The sequence below is a fragment of the Osmerus mordax genome, chromosome 8 (assembly GCF_038355195.1).
Source record: "Osmerus mordax isolate fOsmMor3 chromosome 8, fOsmMor3.pri, whole genome shotgun sequence".
NCBI lineage: Eukaryota > Metazoa > Chordata > Actinopteri > Osmeriformes > Osmeridae > Osmerus > Osmerus mordax.
In genome coordinates this window covers 19,764,020-19,789,797 of record NC_090057.1, presented here as the reverse complement: position 1 = coordinate 19,789,797, position 25,778 = coordinate 19,764,020, and the positions used below count along the sequence as shown (strand labels likewise).

Genomic DNA, 25,778 nt, shown 5'->3' with positions numbered 1-25,778 from the left:
AGTGGAGATGGTTGTGGACTTCAGGAAGAATACAGCCCCACTCACCCCCATCACCCTGTGCGACTCCCCAGTCAACACTGTGGAGTCCTTCCGCTTCCTGGGCACCATCCTCTCCCAGGACCTCAAGTGGGAACTGAACATCAGCTCCCTCACCAAAAAAGCACAACAGAGGATGTACTTCCTACGGCAGCTGAAGAAATTCAACCTGCCAAAGACAATGATGGTGCACTTCTACTCAGCCATCATTGAGTCCATCCTCACCTCCTCCATCACCGTCTGGTACGCTGCTGCCACTGCCAAGGACAAGAGCAGACTGCAGCGTATCATCCGCACTGCTGAGAAAGTGATCGGCTGCAATCTGCCTACCCTCGAGGACCTGCACACCTCGAGGACCCTGAGGCGTGCGAGGAAGATTGTGGCCGACCCCTCCCACCCTGGTCACTCCCTGTTCCAGCTACTCCCCTCTGGCAGAAGGCTGCGGTCCATCGGGACCAAAACCTCACGCCATAAGAACAGTTTCTTTCCATCTGCTACTGGCCTCTTCAACAAGGCCAAGGACTCCCGTTGACATTCATTCGATTGTTTTACTATTATAAGTCCATCTAATTGCAATTCAGTATGCATAAGCCACTTTATCTCAGTATCCGATTGCACTATGTTGACCATTCACGCTGCTCATTCTATTCTTATTTTTATATATTTTTTATTTTATTTATTAAATTATTGTATTCTTAGATTGTTTAGTTCTTAGAATAGTTAAACTTTTGTACTTTTACTTACTTTAAGATCTGTATATGTTTAGTGTTTTGCACCTCCCTGCCACAGTAAATTCCATGTTTGTATAACATACATGGCGAATAAACCGAATTCTGATTCTGATTTGCTCATTTTACTTTGTGATATGACACAATTGTGATGTGTAACGTACAATATAAGATGATATTATTAAGGAAGTACATCTACTTTCGGAAACAGTAGTCTACTATTTCACTGAAGCATTAGCACTAGCATCATGACATTAGCCTCTGTTCCACGGGCAACACATACTGCAGCGGTCTATGATGCATCTGTTTTCAATCGTTAAAATAAACATTCCTCACAAATAAATTTTCGTTGTAGGATTTATTATGACATTAGATTACAAGTGAACGATTTGTGGGTGAAATTATCATTACCTGTAGTTTCAAACCAGTGTAGCTCACTGCAACGCTGTAGCCTACCAGAGACACTAGTGAGTAGCTAACAAAAACATCTCCACAGCTGTTTAGGAAGTCAAACGGCGACAGAACATGTTCGGCACTCCCTTACTTAAATCAAAAGTCTAACTTCTAGCCTGAACTTCATTGCCACAGCCTAAACGTTGTCAATCTGTTCATGAAAATAATTCATTTCAGCCTAAACCGTACAACGGAACGTTAAATCCAATTCAACCAACGGAATAGCTACCAAGACGAACACAGCAGTAGTCTAGCCCTATAGCGCCATTTGTGTCATATTTGATACATGAGTTTCAGAGACCTCTACGTCATTATCATGAGCAATACTTTCCTTAAAAAAACTGTTGCATACAATCCTAGATATGTCTTCTGCCAATTGGTAGATTTTCAATGCACTACAGGCAGTATCGGGCATTTAAATACCATTTCCAAAATGGCCGCCGTCACAAAGTGACGTTTTCGGTAGGGACGATCGTTGCTAATTTTGAAAAGTTACAGTAAGAATAACATTTATAGTGTTTCTGACTTTTCAATATGAATATTCACTGTGTTGAAGCAGCCTATAATTGCTTAATGTTTCATTCATTATTTTATAGTAAAATCGTGTTGAAAATGTATGTATCAAATATGATACAGCAGGTTTATAAAGTAATATTTTACTTTATAAAATATTTAGTTAATAAAAAAATTTAGTTTCCCGCATACCCAATATAGTGTATTTCATGATGCAATCTGGATTTTGTCATATCACAATGCCAAATACACTATTTTGTTAAATTTTTAATAAATTAAAAGTAAGGATGTCATAGTAAGACATATTTAGATTGGAATTTGTGTTTTTTATGTACAAAAACAAAGCTGTGGACCTACTTTCTTCATTTTTTGGCATTAAACCCCTGGGAAGTGTGAAACACTGTGATTGAAAATCCAAAACTCACATATTAGTTCCCAGACCAGCCATTGTTGAAACATAAAACAAGTTCATGGGAGGTGTTGACCTCCCAGATATGCTGTCTGCACTTTACAAGTTCAGCTTCTGATGGTATATGTATATTACAAAGACTGTAAAAAGGTTCCTGTTTGGGAAAAAATAACAACCAAACCACCTCAAATGTTCCAAAAGCAGTGAAAATCATTTGTTATTGTATAAAAAAAAATAGTGTTGCGATAAATACATTGACGAATATGCCTGATGTATCAAATGTGATAAAAATTAAATATCATATATGTAAAAAAAAATTCTGGATATTAGTTGATGTGTCAGGCTTCACAGGGCTAGTACTGTACTGTAGTAGTACAATTTACCGGGGCAGCTTCTCCACACAGGGCTATATCGCATTTTGCGTTGTTACTGACAATGATCGCTACCAGTTTTTATGAATGAGCGATTGTCCACTAAATAAATGTCAAGCTTATTTACGTTTTTGGGGGAATATTTTCAGTTAGCAGATGGTACTGTTTGAATCGCGATTCCATCTTCTACTGTCGGCTAACGTAGAATAATCTTCAAAGGGGGTTCTTTATTAATGAATGAACGCAATATGAGTAGGTTAAATGCCTGAAAATATCACGAGAAGGGAAAAACTTAAAATGACGTTTAAGTCATAGAGATTAGATCAATTTTTACACCGGTCTGCCAAATGTAATCGTTTTGATTCAACTATGAGGCTGCCTCTTGCAGGGGAAATGAGAAGACATCTATTTCATTCTACACTTCACTCATATTTTGAGTTGTAAATGAGCAGCAAAATGCAAATGCAAATGATGTCACCTAGATAGGAATGTGTAGACTTCTACCTTTTTGTATGAAAGCACTACGATTGCAGCTCTACGATTTTATACATGTGTGTTGAACAAGAAAACAAAGATTCATGCATTTTAAGGACTGACTGTTTAGGTTCGTAGATAACATCTTGAGTTAAGAGAGAAAAAGAGGACTACTTGTTAGCAACCCACATTAAAAGTCAGGACGTTTCATACTGTGAGAGACTGTGAGCCTTCACTCTTTGCAGCACAGTTCTTGCCTACAAACTTGTATTCAACTCAATCGAGCCTCAGAACTCTTGGTAAATTGTTACATAGTAGCATTCAGAACCAACTCAGCAAAGATTAGATTGACTTCAATACATGGTTAAATTCCTTTATATAAAGATAAAAGTGTCTGTTAAATTTTCATTTAATATTCAGCCTGATCTCAGGGATTTATCTACATGTTTGTCTTGGGCCAGGTATGGATCTCCATAGGGAATTACAGTGTCTGGTTTACTGTTTACACTGCAAGTGAGGAAACTCTGAGCTGTCGTTGCTTCCCTCTAAGTACCTTTTGCACTTTTACCTAAATGCTCAGATCCCACTGTATTTTATTGCCAATGGAGATTGCCACCCAGGAGAATGATGCCCGGTTATGCCATTTATTAGGCTAATTGATTAGATTCTCTGAATCTCAGGTTGGTAATTTGACAGTCGACGTTGGGACCATGTCGCAAGGAAATATCCTTAATCCTAAGTGGCTTGGTTTAAGTTTACAGGTAATTCTTTACTTAGACAATGTTCATGACAAACTATGCTTTTAACAAATCAGGTTATATGCTACAACCTAGGTGCTAGTGATGAAGAAAGTGTTTTGTCCGTCTCTTCATAAACGGAGTGACTAAGTTCAGTTAAGTTCTGGATTTTAATACGTATTTATCAATCTGCAGATTGGGAGAGAGTCTTCTGACCATAAATGACAACACAACACCAAGCTTAGGTCTCAACCAGGTCTCTCTCCGCTCCGAAAGCCGGAGGACCATCTTTTATAGGGCACAAGAATGTAAACATAGATTGTGACAGTCAGGCAGGAATGACGTTACAACAGTCTCAGAGAAAAAGATTCACTGCTCCCAACACATAACAACTCTCACACTAGAGAGTTCATAGTTGGAGCTCTCCTTGTAGTCATGACAAGGACCGTTTAGCCAGTACTTTCTCCTGACCCCGAACATCTATTAACCTGACACATAGACACAATATACTGTTATTAATAGCAAGCTTACATGATAAATGTACTAACTAGTATCCAATGACTAGTTCTAATGATTAGTGATTAATGTAAGCACACAGGAAATCCCAATTTCTTCCACACTAGTTACAGCTGTAGCCACCGCCATTCCCCCCCGCCTTACTGATCTTATGGGCTATAGCCTACACAACAGAATTATTACCACAAAACCAACCCACAGAAGAGCAAAAGCTGTATGGGTGCTATTATTATAGCATTCCACCCAGCTGCTAGTCCAAGCACTTGTCCTCTCAAAGTTGGACTACTGCTGCTCGCCGGTCTCCCAGCATGCGCAACCCGCCCTCTCCAGAGGATTCAAAACGCAGCGGCCCGCCTGGTCTTCAACCTACCCAGACGCTCCCATGTTACCCCGCTCCTCATCTCCCTTCACTGGCTACCCATCACGGCCCGTATCAGATTCAAGACCCTGGTACTGACCTTCCGAGCAGTAAACGGGACTGCACCCGACTACATCAAGTCTTTCCTCCAGCCTTACACCCCCAACCGCCACCTATGGTCTTTTTCTGACAACCGTCTGGTGGTCCCACCGCTCAAGAGCGCCCGGTCCCTACACAAGCTCTTCTCCTGTCTGGCCCCCCAATGGTGGAATCAACTCCCCACCTCCATCAGAGACACTGACTGTCTCCCCACATTCAAGAAAAGGCTTAAGACTCACTTTTCCGGGAGTACAACGGTACTTAAGAATAATTTGCTGGACCTGATGCTAGTTTCCTCCAGGATCACAATGACTCTTATTGAGAGACTTGTTGCTCTTGTTGATTAGTTGTAACTGATTTAAAATTCTTGTACTCGCTGTGAAATATTTTACCGTTGATTGCTTTTCCACAGGTTCACTCTTGCACTTTTTGAGGTTCATGTTGTTCAATTGTAACTTGTTTAACTACATGCTCTTATGGTTCTTCCCTTCGGCACTTGTTTTTTTTCACAATGTATCATTTTTAGGTGAGTGGGTGTATTTCACTTGTCACACTACTGACGTGGCAACTGTCATTTTCTCTCTTCAGCTATACACGAGTTCCCAGATGACCTTTTCTCCAATGATGAACGCAAGAGTGGGGCTGTTGCTCTGCACATATTGGCGGTGAGAGGGCTCTTTTGAATTGCCTGTTACCCTCTTAGCCCCGTAGTAATTTGTCATTAGTTTTCCAACTAATGACAGAGGTAGCGCTGCTGTGCTTGAGACTGGGTCGCTGGACATTTTCTTTATTAATCCCTCTCACATTAAGTAACAAGTATGAGGCTTAGATGAGGTATCATCATTGGTAAACATGGATTTGAGAATAAGAGGACGTGGGTGAGATTCATAGCCAAATACAGGGCAATCCTGCAGTGCCCCCTGTGGACTACAGAGAGCACAAAAGACAGTAGCCTCAGGAGCTGATGTCAGGCCTGATCTATCATTTATATAACTTCATGTCAGCTGTAGAAAAAAAAACAATTCTCCTCAGTGGTAGAGTATGCAGGCTCCAGATATTTGTCAAAACAATTATGTTGATCTATAGTGCTTTCTGTTCATCCTTCTTCAGAGCCATATACCCTTGCCATTTCTTCCAAGTTTCCTGTCAATGGATTTCTGCTGCATTAACCCTTGTGCTGCCTTCGGGTCACATGACCCAAAGGTTCATAATGAACCATCGTTGTGTTTACACAATTTTACCCAATAAAAAAACAAATAAAAATAATTTTCTTTTTACCTTCGCAATGTGGGGGGTCTGAGACAGCCGAACGGTTAAAAGAAAATGATTCACTTTGTTTTTGTATGCGGTAAAGTTGTCACAATACGACGGTGGGTCACAATGACTGATGGGTCAGAATGACCCGAAGATAACACAAGGGTTAAGAATTGCATGGCTTTGGCCAGTAAGCATGGCCTTACTGTCCTCTTCTCTCAAAAGGCACTCTACATGTTCCTTGCCTTGGCCATAATCTGTGATGACTACTTTGTGACATCACTGGAGAAGATCTGTGAGGTGAGAACCATGTTTTCCTAATCTTCAAAGAATGCACCATTCTTTATGCAGGATGTTTAGTATTATTGTATAGTATCCAGTTTGACAACTCCACTTTCTCTGTTCTTGTTCTGTCTGTTAGAAACTAGACCTTAGTGAAGATGTTGCTGGAGCGACGTTCATGGCAGCCGGGAGTTCTGCACCAGAGCTTTTTGCTTCTGTTATAGGTACACGCGCGCGCGCACACACACACACACACACACACACACACACACACACACACACACACACACACACACACACACACACACACACACACACACACACACACACACACACACACACACACACACACACACACACACAATGTTTGGTGGCAGGGCTGGTTCTGATTGGCTGCCTCCCCCTGCGCAGGTGTCTTCATCACACACGGTGATGTGGGGGTAGGGACCATCGTTGGCTCAGCGGTCTTCAACATCCTCTGTATCATAGGCGTATGCGGGATATTTGCCGGACAGGTATGACTGTGTACATATTTGCCTCGTGGGCAAATGTGTAGGAGCACTCCAACTGGAAAGAAAATATCCAGATAACAACATGACCTGTGAACTACCAAAACATTTTGTTTGGTCTTTGCTCTAATCAGTTCCTCTGTATAAAAATGCCTTTCAACTATAATTCGTGACAGTTATTGTTTCTGTCTCTAGGTTGTAATGTTAACTCGGTGGTCTGTCTTTAGAGACTCCTTCTACTATATCTTGTCAGTAGTGGCACTCATTGCGGTAAGTGTGGCAGCAACATGGCCTGTAATTTACTTTACCAAACTGCAATGTACTTTACATTGCAAGTGCAAAAAGACAGTTGTCTTTTGCATAAACATGACCAACTTGTGTGACACACTGAAGTTATTAGTGCCAATAAGTAGTCCACAGTTACTAGCGCACATTTGTCATGAATAGCCCAACACCTTAAGAATATTTGGTACATATTTCATGTTTTTACCTTTTTTCCAGTTTATCTACGACGAGAAGATAGTATGGTAAGTGCTTGTTTTCAATTGGACAAGGGTGATAATAATGCTGTGATACTACAATAATGATGCAGCCAATTAAAGTTTGAAGTGTGTCTAAACAATGACTTCTCTGTCAAAGGTGGGAGAGCCTTATCCTGGTGCTTATGTATGCTGGATACATCCTCATTATGAAGTAAGTGTTAAATGTTCTCTTACAGGGTACATAGTAGGGGTGTAACGATACACCAAAATCATGGTTCGATACATACATCGGTTTTGAGGGCACGGTTCGGTTCATTTTCGGTACATTGGTGACAGCGGTGGTGCGTCCTGAATGAATAGATTTATTTCTAGATAGTTTTGTGAGAAGTAAGTAGTGTTAGCTACTAGTGTTAGCTCAGCTGGTGACACGTTTGCTGAGTCTGGCATGCAAGAGAAGAGAAAGGGATAATCATATAAATAACATCTAGTCTACACATAGCAATACTGAGATGCGCCAAAGACAAGATGTGGTTTGGTGACGAGGATCCCCTCGTGCAAATCAGAGAGGCAGAAGCCATACATCAAGAGAGAAAGTGAAGATTGATTTGCCACCTTTTTTTTGCGGTGAGGGGAGTGACAGCTTCCATAGCTGGTCGAGACAATTTGAAGATGACAGTCAGAGCTCCGATGGCTATCATTATGGTCGGGGCGGCTGTGGCTCGGGGTAGAGAGGGTTGTCTGTTAATCGCAAGGTTGGCGGTTTGATCCCCGACTCCTCCTCGCCCTGTAAGACCCAAACATAAAAATAATGTCAATTTCTTTCTTAAGTCAGATGATGTAAGAGTCTTCTGATGAAGATAATGAAGGATTTATTCCAAAAATGTTTTTGTAAGTTTTTAAGGAAACGTAATAATGCAACGTTTGCTCTCATACTGTCAGAACAAATACAAAAAACAAATATAGCTGCAAGCAGCAATGAAGTGGCCAAACCGGTAAAGCAGGTAAAATGAACAAAAAACATTTTAGACATCCTCAGAACAGGGTTCTGAGTAAATGCAGCTTTTAATCCATCAAAGATTTGCTGAGATATGACCCAAATTCCTGTCTGCCTGCTTTGCTGCAAATTTTGATTGGCTGTACCGATCAAACCGTTTTGAAAATCTAAAATAATTTTGATAGTTTGTGTGAGGATTGCCATGAATATATACAGCTAGACTACAGGGAGCTAGTGACTGCGTTGTACCTAGGGATGAGTATTGATAAGATTTTAACAATTCTGATTCCTGCTTATCGATTCGATTCCTTATCGATTCTTATTGGCCAGGGGGGGGGGGAGAGCACAAACGGTGTTATTTACATTAATTTTCTTTTATATAATTTTCTATAATGCTACACACCATATACAGTATGTATACATACACATTTACATTTTGTCGTTGGTTTTCTATAGTTTCTATAGCTAAGCTATGTCAGTTTTTAGCTACGCTAGCTTAGCTATAGAATCTTCCATTTTCAGCCAAGGTCAAATCATATAATATGACAGTGTCGCTCAGTTTAATATTGGGTTAACACGACAACGCGAACATTTGCTGATAACACACGCCCTCCGATAATTAACGTGAAGTGATCAATAATGGGAGACGAATGTCGGAGCAAAAATGTATGCTTCAAACGACGAGACAGAAGATAACTTGATCGACTACATACAATAAAGGCAAATTGCTTAACACAGTGACAAGTGGTTGTGATCACTTTTGAGGAGTTTAGCTCTACCTTGGATAGTTAGAGATGAAGCACGAACGTTAGCTGCGCAGCTGCATGCATCGAACACATGACATTCCAGTAACTTCATTCCATGCTGTGTGTTCAAATGCTTCCTTTCCTCCCTTTGACGAAATATACTTTTTACACGCGTTACAAGTGGCGTTGTCATTTTGTTGTGTGAAATACAACCAAACTTTAGAACGCTTCTGTCAGCTGGTATCACAAGTTAACATGTGTCAGACACGGGATTGCCCCCTAGCGGTTAGATTACACAACCTTTTGTGGACCTCTTTGGAACAGGGTCCCGAGCACCTCTACCACGTTTGATGTCAATTCAGCAAATATTTCCTGAGATATGATCTCACTTCCTCTTTTGGCGGCTTCATCGCCGACTTTGATCAGCTTTACCGGAAAAAGTTATGAAAATCAAAAACCATGTGAAAAACCAAATTTTTGCTTATTGCAGCGCCACCTAAAGGTGAAATGGCATGACCTATTGGACCTCTTTAGAACAGGGTCCCTAGTCCTTATACCAAGTTTGGTGTCAATGCAGTAAAGAGGTGCTGATATGACCTCACTTATTTTATGGTGGCTTGGTTGACGACTTTGATTGGCTGTTCCAGTCAAAAGGTTTACAAAATCAAAAAAACATTAAATGTCTTTTGTGAGGCTTGGTCTGAATATGATCTGTGCCAAATTTGGTTAAGATTGGACAAACTCTATAGGAGAGTTAGCGAAAAAACGTTATATTCAAAATGGTGGCCACATCAATTTGATTGGCACTAACAAACGATTTCGAAAAAAAAAAAATCCATATGATAACTTTTGTGAGGCTTGGTCTGAAGATTATCTGTGGCAATTATGAAGAAGATTCGAAAAGAATTGTAGGAGGAGTAGCGAAAAAACTATTCTCCTTAACATTCAAAATGGCGGAGAATCTATATGACTGGGTATGACGTCATAGGACCAAGTAAACGATTTGTGGGTGAAATTATCATTACCTGTGGTTTCAAACCTGTGTAGCTCACTGCAACGCTGTAGTCTACGCGAGACACTACAAAAACATCTACACAGCTGTTTAGGAAGTCAAACGGCGACAGAACATGTTCGGTACTCCCCTTACTTAAATCAAAAGTCTATCTAACTACTAACCTGAACTTCATTGCCACAGCCTAAACTTTGTCAATCTGTTCATGAAAATAATTAATTTCAGCCTAAACCGTACAACGGAACGTTAAATCCAATTTAACCAACGCAATCGCTAACAAGACAAACACAGCAGTAGTCTAGTACTGTACCAGTAGTAGTACAATTTACCGGGGCAGCTTCTCCACACAGGGCTGTGTCGCATTTTGCGTTGTTACTGACAATGATCGCTACCAGTGAGCTTTTTATGAATGAGCGATTTTCCACTAAATAAATGTCAAGCTTATTTACGTTTTGGGGAGCATATTTTCAGTTAGCAGATGGTACTGCTTGAATCGCGATTCCATCTTCTACTGCCGGTGACGTTGTAGAATAATCTTCAAAGGGGGTTCTTTATTAATGAATGAATGCAATATGAGTAGGCTAAATGCCTGAAAATATCACGATAAGGGAAAAACTTAAAAGGACGTTTAAGTCATAGAGATTAGGTCAATTTTTACACTGGTCTGCCAAATGTATTCGTTTTGATTCAGCTATGAGGCTGCCTCTTGCAGGGGAAATGAGAAGACATCTATTTCATTCTACACTTCACTCGTATTTTGAATTGTAAATGAGCAGCAAAAAAAAGATGCTTTTAAATCTATGTAATCTTTATAAATAATAAGTATGCATTTTTATATAAAATATAGCCTACAGAAATATCAGTTGTAAAAATGTCATAAAAAAACGGACCCCTGTGCAACCGAGGCAAGCAATCACACCCTACAATTTCCCATTAGCGGTTAGAACCGAAACTGTACTGTAGCGAGTGGTACGTGACAGTGGAGCGAGTGGTACGTGACAGTAGCGAGTGGTACTAGGGGGGGTGATTAGTGCCCTCACTATGGGGGTTGATCAGTGCCCTCACACTCCAGAACAACATACAACCGTCGCTACGCCTGACAATCACGGACTCCGCTACGCCAAGCGTCTGACAATCACAGACGCCGCTACGCCAAGCGTCTGACAATCATGGACGCCGCTACGCCAAGCGTCTGCAATCACGGACGCCGCTACGCCAAGCGTCTGACAATCATGGACACCGCTACGCCAAGCGTCTGACAATCACGGACGCCGCTACGCCAAGCGTCTGCAATCACGGACGCCGCTACGCCAAGCGTCTGACATTATGTGGATAGCTAGGAAGATAAGCAGCTAGCTCACTATTATGCCATATCGGTATTGGCCGGGTTTCCCAGATTCGTTAAGAAGCTCTTAATGCCAAGAGCTTCTTAGGAGCGTTCTAAGAGCGTTCTAGAGTGTTCTTAGAACGCTGTTAAGAAGCTCTTAGCGTTAAGAGATTCTTAACGAATCTGGGAATCAGAATCAGAATCAGAAAGGGATTTATTCGCCATGAAAGTTTGCACAGACAAGGAATTTGCTTTGGCAGGAAGGTGCATACAATAAACATATACCTAAAATTTAAATATGTGGACTAACTATACTAAGGGTACATAAACTAGCAGTACTAAGTGGGATAAATATAAGTTGCCGTAAATTACAATATAAAAATACAAAAATACAAATATTACAAAAAATACAAATGTACAAGATACCATGTTATGGTGCAGTGCAAAAGCAGTGCTTTAGGCAATAAGTCATTTGAGTCAGTGTGGTCCCTTGGCCTGGAAACCCGGCCATTATCAGAGAATGTCTAGTATTATCATCTCGTGAGACCGGAAGTGACCATGTGAGGCGATCCTTCGATTAAAGTCAAGTTTTGTTGTCAATTTTGTCAATTAAAAGTTGTAACTAACTGTAGCACCTCTAACCTGTATTAGAATGATAGCTATATATCTATTACCTAGGCTCTGAGCAGTAATTGACAAGACTCACAAGGAGACTTTACCTTTTTTTTTTTTACAAACAGCTGGCAGGTTTATTCCACAATCATCAAGCAACACACTATTCAACGAAGTGCTTTATCTTGCATTAGAAAATCCCCCAAAATAAAAGAGCTCTTTGATTAGAAAAATGTATGAAAACAAAATAGATTGTCCTTGGGCAAATGGAAAATCACTCTACCCGGGTAGTAACCAAAATCACATTCAAGTGTTCCTTATCTGGAATCCAGAATTCGGTACCCGAGATCTGGATACAAATCTGTTCAGTCACTATAGGAAAGGATCCGACACAGCTGGCCACACTGTGTCCAAACGTTCCTCCTGTAGAATGTCGTTCACTGGGACAGGCTCGCGATCTAACGTCACTGTGTCCAATCCCGACCGCTGTAAACTACTATTGTCCAAACCCGAACGGGGTTTGGACACTCAGTTTCCGGTCTTTTTGCCAGCATTTTCTTTTGCTATCGGCAGCAAAGTGTAAGTAGTATTATTTTAGGCATACCAAACAATCTACGTGTAAAATTTCATGAACATATATGGGAGGAGTGGGAGGAGTTCGGCGAGGCCATGGAGAATGACTTCCGAACGGCTTCGAAAAGGTTCCACCATCCGGCGACTCAGGAGGGGGAAGCAGTGCACTGTCAACGCTGTATATGGTGGGGATGGTGCGCTGCTGACCTCGATGGGGGACGTCCTGGATCGGTGGAAGGAATACTTTGAAGACCTCCTTAATCCCACCAACACGCGTTCCGACGTGGAGGCAGAGTCTGGGGACATTGGGGGGGGCCCTTCTATCTCTGGGGCTGAGGTCGCCGAGGTGGTTGAAAAGCTCCGCGGTGGCAAGGCCCCTGGGGTGGATGACGTCCGCCCGGAGTTCCTTAAGGCTCTGGATGTTGTAGGGCTGTCTTGGTTGGCACGACTCTGCAACATCGCGTGGACATCAGGGACAGTGCCTCTGGACTGGCAGACCGGGGTGGTGGTTCCCCTCTTTAAAAAGGGGGACCGGAGGGTGTGCTCCAACTTTAGGGGGATCACACTCCTCAGCCTCCCTGGGAAAGTCTATTCAGGGGTGCTGGAGAGGAGGGTCCGTCGGATTGTCGAACCTTGGATTCAGGAGGAGCAATGTGGTTTTCGTCCTGGCCGTGGAACTGTGGACCAGCTCTATACCCTCGGCAGGGTTCTGGAGGGTGCATGGGAGTTCGCCCAACCAGTCTACACATGTTTTGTGGATTTGGAAAAGGCGTTCGACCGTGTCCCTCGGGGGCTCATGTGGGAGGTGCTCCGGGAGTACGGGGTACCGGACTCCCTGATCGGGGCTGTTCGGTCCCTGTACGACCAGTGCCAGAGTTTGGTCTGCATTGCTGGTAGTAAGTCGAACTTGTTCCCGGTGAGGGTTGGACTCCGCCAGGGCTGCCCTTTGTCACCGATTCTGTTCATAACTTATATGGACAGAATTTCTAGGCGCAGCCAGGGCGTTGAGGGGGTCCGGTTTGGGGACCTCAGGATCGGGTCGCTGCTTTTTGCGGATGATGTGGTCCTGTTGGCTTCATCGGGCCGTGACCTCCAGCTCTCACTGGAGCGGTTCGCAACCGAATGCGAAGCGGCTGGGATGGGAATCAGCACCTCCAAATCTGAGGCCATGGTTATCGACCGGAAAAAGGTGGAGTGCAATCTGCGGGTCGGGGAGGAGATCTTGTCCCAAGCGGAGGAGTTCAAGTATCTCGGGGTCTTGTTCACGAGTGAGGGAAGAATGGAGCACGAGATTGACAGGCGGATCGGTGCGGAGTCCGCAGTGATGCGGGCTCTGCATCGGTCCGTTGTGGTGAAGAAGGAGCTGAGTCGAAAGGCGAAGCTCTCTATTTACCAGTCGATCTACGTTCCTACCCTCACCTATGGACACGAACTGTGGGTAGTGACCGAAAGAACGAGATCACGAATACAAGCGGCCGAAATGAGTTTTCTCCGCAGGGTGTCCGGGCTCTCCCTTAGAGATAGGGTGAGAAGCTCGGTCATCCGGGAGGGGCTCAGAGTAGAACCGCTGCTCCTCCGCGTCGAGAGGGGCCAGTTGAGGTGGCTCGGGCATCTGATAAGGATGCCTCCTGGACGCCTCCCTGGTGAGGTGTTCTGGGCACGTCCCACTGGGAAGAGGCCGCGGGGAAGACCCAGGACACGCTGGAGGGACTATGTCTCTCGGCTGGCCTGGGAACGCCTCGGGGTCCCCCAGGAAGATCTGGTGGAAGTGGCCGGGGAGAGGAAAGTCTGGGCCTCCCTGCTTAGGTTGCTGCCCCCGCGACCCGACCCCCGGACAAGCGGAAGATGATGGATGGATGGACATATATGGACGTTTACATGTCTAAATAATATAGGACAGTTACTTTGGCCGAAAGACCACTCGGCGACACTCGGGCGACGATCTTTACTCTGACAAGTGTGTCTTTGTTGTCATCGTACTGCTACTATCGGTGAGCATATGAGTGTATTTCAATGCTAGCTTAACACTACTTTGTCTTGCCAATGAAAATACACGATCATGTGTGACGTGATCTGTAGTCGAGGGGAGGAAGGGATGGGGGCTAGCAAACTTTGAGAAGAGTTCAACAAAACATCCAGCAGGTGGTGGTATACAGTCAAATTGAGATTTTATCGCATAGTTTGGAGATGTTGAAGCGTGATATCTTATTGTGGAGGACATAACTACGTCCCCGGATATGTTGACAGCATTGATGGTCAGTTTGGTGACCCTGGATCAAGTTAATATCCCCAGAAAAACAGCAGCGGCCAGTGTTTAGAAGTGCGGTCGGGTTTGGACAAGGGTAGCGCACGGCTAATTTACCGGCGCCAACGTCTTTTGACCGGCTCTAGTAAAAGGCTAAGCTAACTCTACATTTTTTTAACAATATTTAACTCGAAAGGTAAGAAGTTAAAGCTTAACGTGAAATCAGTAAATCAGCTGAAAACGTGATACGATTATTTTTATCAATATTTGAAGTGGCATTTTCTCAGAATGTTAGCTAAAAACCGGTCGGGATTGGACACAGTGACGCTAAGTCGTTATGGTTTGGAACCAACCTAAATCCAGGATCAAATAAAATCAATCTGTACGTAGTAGTACAGAATGAATAAAATAATTACAATCATTTATATTTCCTTTTCCATATATGGTTATTTTCTTTTCTCAATAAACAGTTACACATTTAAAACCATTTGCTATGGTTATACAAGAACGGTTCAGCTCACCCTACAACTATGCGCCAAGTCTGTTTGACTAGAGACCATAGTTTGCATTGGCAAAGCCAAAGCATGGTACAAAATTAAACTAACATTTCCACATTTCTTATCCTAAATAAATGATATTCCTTACAGGATTAATGCATTTTCCTATCATAACTTAATTAACTGTATGCTATTTAACTATTAAACAACATGAAATAACTACTCTATTTCTCCCATAGTAATTTTCCTTCCGTAACACATTTAGAAAAATAGTATTTAGCTGAATGCTCAGTTCAGCAAAACACAAAACTCACACATTATGAACTAAATGCAATTTAACCATCTTACTATACTCTCATGGAACTCCGATTGGTTTTATTCAAATATCATGAGTTCTTAAAATCTACTATTGTCCATGGGTAGCATTACATCGTGTTAGCTAGCAATATGGTAAGCTAATGAGCACGTTGAAACAACTGAAACTCACCGGAGGTTTCGGCAAAGAAACACGGCAAAGAAACAACACAAACGTGTCTCCCACAATGCAGTCCTCGGATTACTAATAGGTTATCTTATCCACACAATACTTGATTAGAATTTACTAGATACTACACTGTTTTCTAATTTATTTTCGCCACATGAACTCCAGCTTCGTTCTAATGCAACTTGCTACAACGGAGAATCCCTCATCAAAAAACAATAAGAACCGCGCTAGCGCGCCCTCTACTGGTATCATGTAATTTGACACATGGCTAATTAACCCTTTAGTGACAGCATATTCTATGTGGGTTACATAACCAAGAAGTCGGCTATAAGAAACAATTGCCTGACACATACAAATTCAAATGGTCCAACCCCGGTACTTGGCTGCAGTAAGCCAAATATTCCTTTGCAAGACAAGATAATATGTAAACACATTTTGGGCCTCTGCATGACAAAACTCTAGGCTATCAAACCAGCAAATATACATTTTACAACACTGAAAACATTACTAGACACTAAAGATTAAGAATCCTTCAAACGTGATGCATAAAATACGAAATTAATACCAAACATGACATGAAAACTTGCTTCAAACTATATTTACACACAACACAATTTTCTATGGTAATTTCGGAGTCTAATTCAGGTCTGCCAATACAGCCCAACACTAGCTAGCTGAAATAGCCACACTTGATCATGTACTTTCATGTTTTTCTCCCATTGATAGCTAGCTAGCCACTTAGCATACAGTTGCCAACTTGAGACCGGTTATAGCTAACTTACCACATAATAGCATAGCTAACTTACCACATAATGTCAGACGCTTGGCGTAGAGGCGTCCATCATTGCAGACGCTTGGCGTAGCGGCGTCCATCATTGCAGACGCTTGGCGTAGCGGCGTCCATCATTGCAGACGCTTGGCGTAGCGGCGTCCATCATTGCAGACGCTTGGCGTAGCGGCCTCCATGATTGCAGACGCTTGGCGTAGCGGCCTCCATGATTGCAGACGCTTGGCGTAGCGGCCTCCATGCTTGTCAGACGGGCTACACGTCACACGCACTAATGTAACGTTTACAAAGATAACGTCGCCATATACGTCGCCGCTATCAAAGTTCCCTCACGTACTACGTCGCCGCCATCACCCCCATTGAGAACCAATGATAAAAAGGCTGAGACGACACACACATTGTGGGCAAAGTTAGTACGCAGTGTATGTTGTCCGAGTGTGTGAGGGCACTAATCACCCCCCATAGTGGTACGTGACAGTAGCTAGTGGTACATGCCAGTGCCTCTACTGGCACCTAGTGGTACGTGCCAGTGGAGCTAGTGGTACGTGACAGTAGGTAGTGGTACATGCCAGTGCCTCCGCTGGTACATGACAGTAGCTAGTGGTACGTGACAGCGCCTCCACTGGTACATGACAGTTACTGTTCTGTTGATAGTGGTACGCAAGTGTCTCGTGGCAGTTGCATTGGGTGTCTTGCAGCTTTTGTTTACTGTCGTGTAACTGCCCCGCGGCCATTTTAGAATAGGAGAACAGGCTATAAACTTTTATAAAAAAAGTTTTCTGCAAGCTAGTTCACTCGTGTAAAGTAAACCCATGTGTAGTCCTCTGGTTGCCATGGATAATACAAACAAACTTTGTTAACGAATCATAAACGTCATCAACATGCGGCGCGACGATCTGAACAACTATTCCGCCAGTACAATCAAAGAACTTATACCAGAGCCCAAAGGTTTGTTTGTAGTATCCATATACGATATATACAACTATTTCGTATTATATCAAAAGTACGTTTTCTTGCTGTACCAGTTAACAGAAACAACACCATGGTATTCAATTTAAAAGCTGCTACTTTAGCTTATTCAGAAAGCTAGTCTCAACAGCTCCCTCATCTAGCTAGCTTTGACAAAAAAAATCTGACAAAGTTTAGTTTGAGGGCGTTTTGTCTGAGAATGACGCTGTTTAGTTTGAGAGCGTTTTGTCTGAGAATGACGCCGTTTAGTTTTAGAGCGTTTTGTCTGAGAATGATGTCGTTTGGTTTGAGAGCGTTTTGTCTGAGAATGACGCAGTTTAGTTTGAGAGCGTTTTGTCTGAGAATGACAGAGGTTTTTCTGACACTGAAGCCGTTTCGCCTGAGTCTGACGACTTTTGGTATGAGACTTGACGCCTTTTGGTATGAGACTTGACGCCTTTTCGTTTGAGTCTGACACTTGAGTCTGAGATCTGAGGATGTCCTAAATTGAACACCGTACTACTACTGTGTTCGTCTTGGTAGCGATTGCGTTGGTTGAATTCGATGTAACGTTCCATTGTACGGTTTAGGCTGAAATTAATTATTTTCATGAACAGATTAACAACGTTTAGGCTGTGGCAATGAAGTTTAGGTTAGTAGTCAGATAGTTTCACCTATTGAAATTATTTTGATTTAAGTAAGGGGAGTGCCGAACATGTTCTGTTGCCGTTTGATTTCCTAAACAGCTGTGTAGATGTTTTTGTAGTGTGTCTCGCGTAGGCTACAGCGTTGCAGTGAGCAACACTGGTTTGAAACCACAGGTAATGATAATTTCACCAACAAATCGTTTACTTGTAATGGTTCACGAAGTCCAACTGGCTATCTTTCCCTGCCCCAGCATATCATATACAATGCAATTGAAAACACTAGTATCAAAAAAGGGTTGAGCTTGTTCTCTCGTGCGTCAGGGAGTTGTTCTTGCCTACGCGCGTCCCACCTGCTCGGGTGCCATCTCCACCCAGTTTCAAGGTTGTTTCTGAAAATGAAGAGATAGAGACACAAAGAACAGCCTGCTTCCCACACTCAGTGTGAGACCCAATGTTTAAGCACAATGCATAACTTTAATAAGCACAATATATTCTTTAATCCCTCTTTTGATCTCTGAAAACACCAGAGATCAATCAACATAGCCCGGACCAACCACCGCCTCCTCGTCCTGGTCAGCCAGCCCCAGCAACGGCATTTGGAACCCCTTCGTCGGGTTCTCCACAGCCGAGACAATGATCCGGTTGCACATGGACCTGATACACGGGATACAGCAACAATCATGTTGATATTGATATAGCACACTCTTAAGTAAAATAGCAGAAACCTTCTTAGTCCAGTACAATTCTAGTGTGGTCAAGCAGTATCACTCTTGACCTAGTCGTAACCCTCTTTTCCGAACGGTTCACTGCCCCTCCTGGCCCTTCTCCACCAACTCCTGGAACGTATGACTGGATTCTGGAGCAGCACAACACATGCTCCAGTGGTACCACGTACTTCCTTTCCCCAGCACCCTTAGGGCGTGCAAGGTTCTCTCGATGACCTTGAATGGTCCTGTCCATAAATGTACAACAGGCTTCCCCGAACATCGGATGATGTATTGGGGCAGGTGGGATAGGGTCTTCAAGGGGAAGGGGGGGGGGGCAGACCACTCATAGGTCTGATGAGGCATAGGGGCAGATGGGGCAGGGTCTCCAAGGGGAAGGGGTAGATCATCCAGTGAGAAAGGGGGGGACATGGTCTCCAGGGGAATGGGGCCTTAGAACAGGGGTTAGGTAGTCAGACCCGCCTGACTCGTCCTGAAGCAGAAAAGAGTTACAGTCCCAGCATCACCTTATCTCCCAAGATCAAGCAGTAACTGAGTCAAATGAGATGCGAACAGTCGAACACCAATGATTAAACACAGATATTGAAATCAAGAACCCATTCGAGGATTTAACCCTTGTGCTGCCTTCGGGTCACATGACCCAAAGGTTCATAACGAACCATCGTTGTGTTTGCCCAATTTTACCCAATACAAAAACAAATAAAAATAATTTTCTTTTAACCTTTGCAATGTGGGGGGTCTGAGACAGCCCAACGGTTAAAAGAAAATGCTTCACTTAATTTTGTATGCGGTAAATTTGTCGCAATACGACGGTGGGTCACAATGACTGATGGGTCAGAATGACCCGAAGATAACACAAAGGTTAAAGTGGATATTTTTAAAGTTCAAATAAATCCCTCCTTTCACACCCTTTTAGGGTGTGACAACAAACACAAATAAAAAAAATATCCCATTACTGATTACACAATGTTGACATACAAATCAACAATAATGATGAGACTATGCAGCATTATGGCCAAGTGGTGAGGACACACTGGACACAGTGGGAAAACCCTAATGATGTTATAGGAGAAAACCCACCGTCACTCCGCAGAGTGGACATTCGACATCCATGTATCCACGGCAGACCTGGACATACTCACAGGCCCCCTTCACCACATACGTACAACTTCAGCCAAGCTTTTAGAATTGTAATAAAATAAAATAAATTCGAAACATATAGAAAAACCAGAAATTAGACAGGATATTTTTAAGTTTTCATAAGATTCCTCCTTTCATTGATAACTTTAATCAATACCCAATCTCCTCGTTTGACTCCTCCACTCTCTGGTTTACTGCTTCACCTGGAACAGAATTTAGCAGAAGATATCTCTTTTCTGGTTAGCATTTTTTATAAAATTGGTTAACCATTTGATTCGCCTCTTCATCATGCTATGTGAAAGGTTTAAGTTGTGGTATTACATATGATCTCCAATAAATCAATTCAAATGGTGTTATGCATCTGGTATAGGACTGGGAAAGACTTCAATTCACATAGTAAACATACTGTATCTATAATTACCAGGCAGTATTTTCCCTTCAGTTTTCTTATTGTTGAGCAAACACATGTAACAGCATCTAATAACGAGCCCCCATATTCAACTCCTATTAGTCATGCCTAGAAATGACAATCTGTTTCTTTGTTCCCTTCTTTAGAAAATCAACTGTTAGTCTAATTTCTTTCACTCCAAAAAACCTTTTCTGTCTTTTAAAACAGTTAAGTTTAAGACCTATATTGTTTTAGATTCTCTATTTTACCAAATCACAGCTCTTTTTATCAAAGATATGATAAAAACCAATTTTCATTGTCAAACCAGAATCCGTATGCTTCTTAAATGAAATATAGACTAAATAATGTTCTTAATGTAGCTATTAACCAAACATTTTTACCAAATATATTTTCTATAAAGGTCAGATAGGTAGAACTTCATAACTCGTTTTGCTGCAGTTCAAAACAAGCCAATTAGCTCAAACCATCATAACAACAATTTATCAGACTTGTTGAGTCTTCCCAAATTATTTCATAACTGAATGTTATAATAACCCTCTTCATGCACTAATACAATTTTTTAATACAACATTATCACAGCCTAACTGTTTATCCCAAACAGTATGCCAGGCTCTGATAAAACTCTCAAATAAAACTTAAAACCAAATTACACAAATAAAAATACATTTTGTTATTTTCTCTTTCTCATTTTTAACCAAATTACATTCCTCAAACCATTCTCTGACCAACACAGCTGTTTAGCGTTTACCGTCTATTCACTTAATTTTGCTCTAGTATAACTCTTCCAATTGTATTAGAACCAATTTATAAACCAGGGGTATACCCTCTGGGATAACCTTTGTAAGATCTCAACGTAACAGACTCTTTTAGCCCCCACCTTTCTCCATCTCTCCTCTGGATTTCTGTAACTTCTTGGTCAAAGGAAAAAACACACCACACTCCTCTCTATTTTTATTCAACTCAATCTGACTCCACAAAAATATACAGTGTTCAGGGACTCTAACCCTTGGAGAGGACTCTAACCTCCCTCTTGACAAAGACAACGTGTTCAGGGACTCTAACCCTTGGAGAGGACTCTAACCTCCCTCTGGACAAAGACAACGTGTTCAGGGACTCTAACCCTTGGAGAGGACTCTAACCTCCCTCTGGACAAAGACAACGTGTTCAGGGACTCTAACCCTTGGAGAGGACTCTAACCTCCCTCTTGACGTGTTCAGGGACTCTAACCCTTGGAGAGGACTCTAACCTCCCTCTGGACAAAGACAACGTGTTCAGGGACTCTAACCCTTGGAGAGGACTCTAACCTCCCTCTGGACAAAGACAAAACTTAAACACGGTTGATTTCCCACCACTGTTGGTTTGATTAGGTACAATGAAACATAGTAATCGTCTAAATTTGGTTCTCAGTTCCGAATAGCAGTACTTTGAATTAACAGGTGTCTGCTTACTTTTTTTTTGTTGAGGCGCCTCTGACGATTACGTCTGCCTCCTCGTACCGGTGTATGGGTCTTTCTCCCGATCCGTCGGTCGGGCCGGAACCCTCTGGACTCCCTCTTTTCAGCGTCGGGGTCACCAGTTGAAGGACTTAAAATGTATGTGTCAAAATCAACAAGTACAGAGCTCTGGGGTTGTCTAAGTTTCCCTACCCGCAACAGAGTTTGGGCTGGTTCACGAAGTCCAACTGGCTATCTTTCCCTGCCCCAGCATATCATATACAATGCAATTGAAAACACAAGTATCAAAAAAGGGTTGAGCTTGTTCTCTCGTGCGTCAGGGAGTTGTTCTTGCCTACGCGCGTCCCACCTGCTCGGGTGCCATCTCCACCCAGTTTCAAGGTTGTTTCTGAAAATGAAGAGATAGAGACACAAAGAACAGCCTGCTTCCCACACTCAGTGTGAGACCCAATGTTTAAGCCTGAGCACACTTCTAAGTTCATAACTTTAATAAGCACAATGCATAACTTTAATAAGCACAATATATTCTTTACTACCGTTTCCGAAAGTAGATGTGGGCCTACTTCCTTAATAATATCAGCTAATATTGTACTTTACATTTCACAATTGTGTTTCACATCACAAAGTAAAATTAGTAAATAGTTATCACCCTGGCCTCTTTACTTGTGGCGTTTCTGCAGCTGCCTTGCAGTAAAGCTATAGTTAGCCTAGCTATCCCCCAAGTTAACAGATGCGAAACGAATGTTCTGCTACAGGTAGTCACGTGTTTTCGTGACGTTAGTGACGTAGTGACGTTAGTAACGTCAGTGACTGTGGCTAGCAAATTAGCCACCGTTAGCTTCACTTTTCACCACAAAAACGCTATTCCTACTTAAACCATGCAACGGAACGTAAATAAAAATACAACCAACGCAATCGCTACCAATTCGAAACTTTTGACACCTACGTTGTTTATGTAGTCCAAATATTGACTGATCCTTTGGGGGGCGAAAATAAACAATAAATAATAATAACATATATGTGAGAGAACAACGGTTGTGCCCTTGCCGAAGGCAAAGCACACCCAATAATAATATTTGAGAGAACAAAGGTTGTGCTCTCGCCGAAGGCTTGAGCACACCCAATAAGTACAAAAATAGTATATAATACACTGCTACTTTAAGTAACATGATAATACTATACTTTTTATACTAAGTATACTTACAAAATAAACTTGAAGTATACTTCTTTTTTGTAAGGGTAAGCCTATTCATATTGCATTCATTCATTAATAAAGAACCCCCTTTGAAACTTATTCTAACACCGGCAGTAGCTATCTCAGATGGAATCGCGATTCAAACAGTACCATCTGAAAATATGCCCCCAAAAACGTAAATAAGCTTGACATTTATTTAGTGGAAAATCACTCATTCATAAAAAGCTCACTGGTAGCGATTATTGTCAGTAACAACGCAAAATGCGATGTAGCCCTGTGTGGAGAAGCTGCCCCGGTAAATTGTATTACTACAGTACAGTACTACACTACTGCTGTGTTCGTCTTGGTAGCGATTGCGTTGGTTGAATTCGATTTAATGTTCCATTGTACGGTTTAGGCTGAAATTAATATTTTTGTATTAGACAGATTGACAACGTTTAGGCTGTGGCAATCAAGTACAGGTTAGTAGTCAGATAGTTTCACCTATTGAAAGACTTAAGTAAGGGAGTGCCGAACATGTTCTGTCGCCGTTTGACTTCCTAAACAGCTGTGGAGATGTTTTTGTTAGCTAATACTGTCTCGCGCGTAGGGTACAGCGTTGCAGTGAGCTACACTGGTTTGAAACCACAGGTAATGATAATTTCACCAACAAATAGTTTACTTGTAATAAATCAAATCAAATTTATTTGTATAGCCCTTTTTACACGCAAGCATGTCACTTAGGGCTTCACATATGCCCATAGAACTGCCCCTCAACCAACCTAAACCCTCAAGGAAGACAAGGAAAAACTCCCAGAAAAACTCAACAGGAGAAAAAAATGGAAGAAACCTTGGGAGGAGCAATTCAGAGAGGGATGTCCTCCTCCAGAGACGGTTGGTGAGAGAGAGGAGCAGAACACAGGCTAAACATAGTCATACAGTGTCGATGGGTTTTTAAAACACCAAAATCCATTGTTCAACTTTATAGATGTAGGACAGGACCGGGAGACTCGCGACCAGGTCCAGCGTTGGCTGACCGACGACCAGGCAGGTGCTGACAACTCAAACCCCCCACACCACAATATATACCGTAATATAATGGCTTAATAAATCCTACAACGAAAATGTATTTGTGAGGAATGTTTATTTTAACAATTGAAAACAGATGCATCATAGGCCACTGTAGTATGTGTTTCCCGGGCAACAGAGGCTAATGTCATGATGCTAATGCTTCAGTGAAATAGTAGACTACTGTTTCCGAAAGTAGATGTACTTCCTTATATCATCTTATATTGTACATTACACTTTACATTTACATTTAGTCATTTAGCAGACGCTCTTATCCAGAGCGACTTACAGTAAGTACAGGGACATTCCCCCGAGGCAAGTAGGGTGAAGTGCCTTGCCCAAGGACACAACGTCAGTTGGCATGACCGGGAATCGAACTGGCAACCTTCGGATTACTAGTCCGACTCCCTCACCGCTCAGCCACCTGACTCCCTACTTTAGTTATCACCCTGGCCTCTTTGCTTGTGGCGTTTCTGCAGCTGCATTGCATAGCTATAGTTAGCCTAGCTATCTCCCAGAAGTTAACGAGCTGCTAAACTAATGTTCTGCTAGAGGTAGTCACGCGTGTTTTCGTGACGTTAGTGGCGTATAACGTCATGTCAGTGACTGTGGCTAGCAAGTTAGCCACCGTTAGCTTCACTTTTCGCCACAAAAACATAATTTCAACTTAAACAATGCAACGGAACGTAAATAAAAATACAAGCAACTCAATCGCTAACAAGACGAACCTTTTCACATCGACGTTGTCTATGTAGTCCAAATAGAGGCATCCTTAGGGGTGGGAAAATAAACAATAATAATAAATATATATGATAGAGAACAAAGGTTGTGCCCTTGCTGAAGGCAAAGCACACCCAATAATCACCCAACAGTCATATTTTGATGAATCAGAATTTATAAAAAACTCCGGGGTCCATTGTTCACGTGCAATGGTAGTCCCAAAAGCAGTTCCTTTCCTCTGAAAAGCAGAGATGGGGATTGCACTTTCTGCAGAGCATATTAGAATATCCTTTTATGCCGTGTCTGCAACGTCTCTCGTTGTCTTCACCGGGAAATGTGCGACCATGTCCCTGCGCAAATCCGTTGGTGGTTCACATGCACTCTTGGCTGGGACCCCATTTGGTGGACCCCCATTACCTGAGGATGGTCTCTTCTGAGCAGTCACAGGTCTCTGAGGTGTCACAGTTATCAATGTCAAAGGGCTCCCACTTGCTGAAGATGGCCGCCCTCTCCTTGGTGTGTTGACAGCTGTTTTTGTCAGGATGAGAGAGGAAGCTAGTTGCGCCTGAAACAGTCTCCTGTTCAACATCTTTTTCTTGGGGATATTGAGAGCCTTGCAGTCCCGTTTGTAGAGGAGACATGCGTTGATCACAGCAATGATAATAGTGTGCCAGAAGATGTAACTGTATCAGCGGCGCAATTTCATGAGGAACTTGTATTTGGCTCCAAATGAGTCCAGCAAATCCACACCGCCCATGTATTTGTTACATTTACATTATATTTAGTCATTTAGCAGACGCTCTTATCCAGAGCGACTTACAGTAAGTACAGGGACATTCCCCTGAGGCAAGTAGGGTGAAGTGCCTTGCCCAAGGACAAAACATTTTTGCACGGCCAGGAATCGAACCAGCAACCTTTGGATGACTAGCCCAATTCCCTAACCGCTCAGCCACCTCACTCCCATTAACCCTTCGACTGGGCTCCGGAACATGGCA

The 25,778-nt window shown here is 42.5% G+C and overlaps 1 protein-coding gene across 1 annotated transcript in view; it reads left to right on the top strand.

Annotated features, from left to right (window-relative positions):
• slc24a4b (solute carrier family 24 member 4b) overlaps positions 1-25,778 on the top strand; it is a 96,620-nt gene that overhangs the window by 29,346 nt on the left and 41,496 nt on the right. The window contains exons 3-9 of the mRNA XM_067241061.1: positions 5,283-5,359; positions 6,174-6,248; positions 6,370-6,454; positions 6,642-6,745; positions 6,935-7,009; positions 7,241-7,266; positions 7,379-7,432. Coding sequence (XP_067097162.1) covers positions 5,283-5,359; positions 6,174-6,248; positions 6,370-6,454; positions 6,642-6,745; positions 6,935-7,009; positions 7,241-7,266; positions 7,379-7,432 — 496 coding nt within the window. The remainder of the gene's footprint in view (positions 1-5,282; positions 5,360-6,173; positions 6,249-6,369; positions 6,455-6,641; positions 6,746-6,934; positions 7,010-7,240; positions 7,267-7,378; positions 7,433-25,778) is intronic.